The 2887-nt window shown below is 52.2% G+C and overlaps 1 protein-coding gene across 1 annotated transcript; it reads left to right on the top strand.

Annotated features, from left to right (window-relative positions):
- Positions 1-1066: 1066 nt before the first annotated feature.
- LOC103805013 (natterin-3-like) lies at positions 1067-2842 on the top strand. Its single transcript, XM_009077647.1, has 3 exons — positions 1067-1081; positions 1423-1495; positions 1830-2842. Exons 1-3 carry the CDS (start codon positions 1067-1069, stop codon positions 2840-2842), a joined length of 1101 nt encoding a protein of 366 aa, XP_009075895.1.
- The last annotated feature ends 45 nt before the right edge of the window (positions 2843-2887 follow it).

Raw genomic sequence — 2887 nt, 5'->3', positions numbered from 1 at the left:
TGATTTTTCCCTAAAAATTCGGATTTTTTTCTACTAGAGGGGAAACTTGTGAATTTTCAGGTTTTTTCCCCCAAACTCCCAAATTTGAAGAGGATTTTGGGACCTTTGAGGCCTTTTTTTTTAGGCTTAAATTCTCTGCATTCCACAACAACAACACAGAAAATGAGGAAAAACCTCAAAAAAAAAGGAAATAAAAATCCTCCAAACACTTTCACTTCTCTTTTTTTGGGACATTTTTGCATATTTTGACGTTTTTCCTGTGTTTTTGGGGTACAAAAAGTCCTCAAAGAGCTTCGAGAGCGTCCTGAAAGCATCTGGAAGAGCTCCAAAATCAGCTGGAAATAGCCCCAAAAAAGGGGGTTTATCTGAAAGCAGGAGCTGAGGTGAGAGGGGACCCTGAAATCTGGGAATTTGGAGCCCTATAATGTGGAGTTAGGGAGTTTAAGAGTCTCAAAATGTGGATTTTGGAGTTTGGGAGCCTCAAAATGTGGAATCTAGGCACAAGGAAACACCAAGTTGTGGTCTTGGGAATTTGAGAGCCTCAAATTGTGGAGTTTAGGCTGGAGGGAATTCCAAAATATGGCTCTAGGGAGCTACAAAATAAGTATTTGCGCACAAGGGAAACCCAACATTTGGAGTTGGGAATTTGGGAGCCCCAAAATGTGGATTTGGGCTGCAGGAACCCCAAAATATGGCTCCAAGGAGGCCCAAAATGTGAATTTGGGAGCTTCAAAACATGAAATATTGGAATTTGGGAGCCCCAAAATGTGGATTTGAGCACAAGGGATCCCCAAAAATGCGGAGTTTAGAGTCCCAAAATGTGGATTTGGAAATTCTGGAGCCCCAAAAATGCGGATTTAGGCAGGAGCCGCAAATGTGGATTTGGGCTTGGGAAACCCCAAAATGTGGAGATTGGGAGCCCTAAAATGGGGATCTAGTAATCTGGGAGCCCAAAATGGGGAGTTTGGGAGCCCCTAAATGTGTCTCTGCCATAATTAATGAACTTATTAATTGCTTTTTAAACCAACCCCCGATTTTCCTGTCAGACTCTAGCGGCTCCGTTGGGATGGTGACTCCCAAGGTAGGAAAGAGCTTGGTTGGCTCCTTTTTTTTTGGTTGATTTGGGCCAATTTTAACCATTCCAGGGGGAAAAAAGGGAATTTTCCCTGTGCCCAGGAAGTGATTAATTAATAAATGAAATACCCTAATGAAATACATGGAGTAAAATCCTAATTAAAGGGATTGAGAAGTTCCTTGGGGCATTCCCAACCTCTCCCTTCTCCCAGGGCTGGTTCAGAGTGGAAGTTGTGACAATTCCAGAGGGATTCCATCCCAAAAACCCACGGGAAAAGGGATGCTGGGATGTGGAGAAGGTGGAGAAGGCTTTGGAGGGGGTTGATGCCTCTCTGGTGTCTCCCACAGCTCTTCCGTGTTGCTGTCCTGCTTCTCCTCAGCCTTGGAGACAATGGAACCTCAGGAATTCCAAGGGTGGGAGGTGAGAAATGAGTGGGTTTGGAGCTGAACCCAATCCCAACCTTAACCCTGACCCTAACCCTGATCCCATCCTTGACCTCAAACTTGATCCCTGACCTCAACCCTGATCCCAAACCCCAACCTTGACCCCAACTTTGAACCCTAACCCTGACCTCAAACCAAACCCAACCCTGACCCCCAAACCTGATCCCAACCTTGACCTCAACCCTGTCCCAAACCCAACCCCAAGCGTGTCCTAAACCCAACCCCAACCCAACCCAACCCATTCCAGAACACCTCTCTAGCCACTCCATCGGCTCAGCCTCTCCTCACCTCCCACCACTCCCTTCCCTCAGCTGCCACCAGGACTCTTCCCTGGCAGAAACACTCTGAGGAATCTCTTTCCTACCTGAAGTGGGTCCCCTTTGACGGGCACCTGCCTTCCGACGCCGTGTCCAACTGGAACGGCCACACAAAGCGCATGGAGTATGTCTGTGCCCTCGCTGAACCACACTGTGACGCTGGCGCCTACGACCCCTCACAAGGGCCGTTCTGCTTCTACACCCACTCTGAGCGAGAGCTGAAAGCCTCCAACTTCAACCTGCTGATCAATGTTGGAGGCTTTGAGGCCTTGGCTTGGGTCAATGAGTCCTTTGGGTTCATCCCAGAGAACGCGGTGGAGGCCTGTCCCAGTGTTGACCTCTTCATTGGGCGCAGCAAGGATGGGCTGGGGAAGGTGTCCAAGGAGCTGCGCGCGCTCTTTGTGCTGGTGGATGGGCAGGAGGTGTGGTACAAGTGGTACCAAGTGCTGGTGGTCAAGAAGGGCTTGGGTGATGTCACCATCACCGATGTGCACTACAACCTCAGTGCGGCCATGGAGCAGCAGGAGAACATCATCCTGAGCAAGGCCACCATGACCAACCAGGGCTGTGCTGCGGCCACCAGAGAGGTCACCCTAGAGGAGGCCACCGAGACAGAGCACAACTGGGACATGGACCAACGTGTCTTCGCCACTGTGCGGGGAGTGCTCCAAGTGCCTCTCCTGGTCTACACGGGGACAGAGTGGGAGGTCACCAACGTCACCACCACCGTGCCCTGGGTGGGGGCAGCCACCACCAGCCGCTACGAGCTCCAAGCCCACACGCTGCGGGAGGAGGTGCCCGCGGCCACCACCTGCGACGTGGCCCTGGTGGGACGTCGGGTGGACATCCATGTGCCCTTCCAGGCATGGCTGACGCGGTCCCTGGGCGATGGCCATGTGCACCGCGTGGCCGTGACGGGGTGGGCACGCAGGCAGGGGGTCCTGGGGGTCCACGCCAGGCTTGAGAGCTGCCGCGACCTCCCCAAGGGCAACCCGTGCCTAGCCTAGGGTGGGTGAGCTTAGGGAGGCTCTTAGGGGAGCCTGGGAGGGTCT

This window comes from Acanthisitta chloris, unplaced genomic scaffold (assembly GCF_000695815.1).
Source record: "Acanthisitta chloris isolate BGI_N310 unplaced genomic scaffold, ASM69581v1 scaffold30306, whole genome shotgun sequence".
Lineage (NCBI taxonomy): Eukaryota > Metazoa > Chordata > Aves > Passeriformes > Acanthisittidae > Acanthisitta > Acanthisitta chloris.
This window is presented reverse-complemented; position numbering and strand designations above follow the sequence as displayed.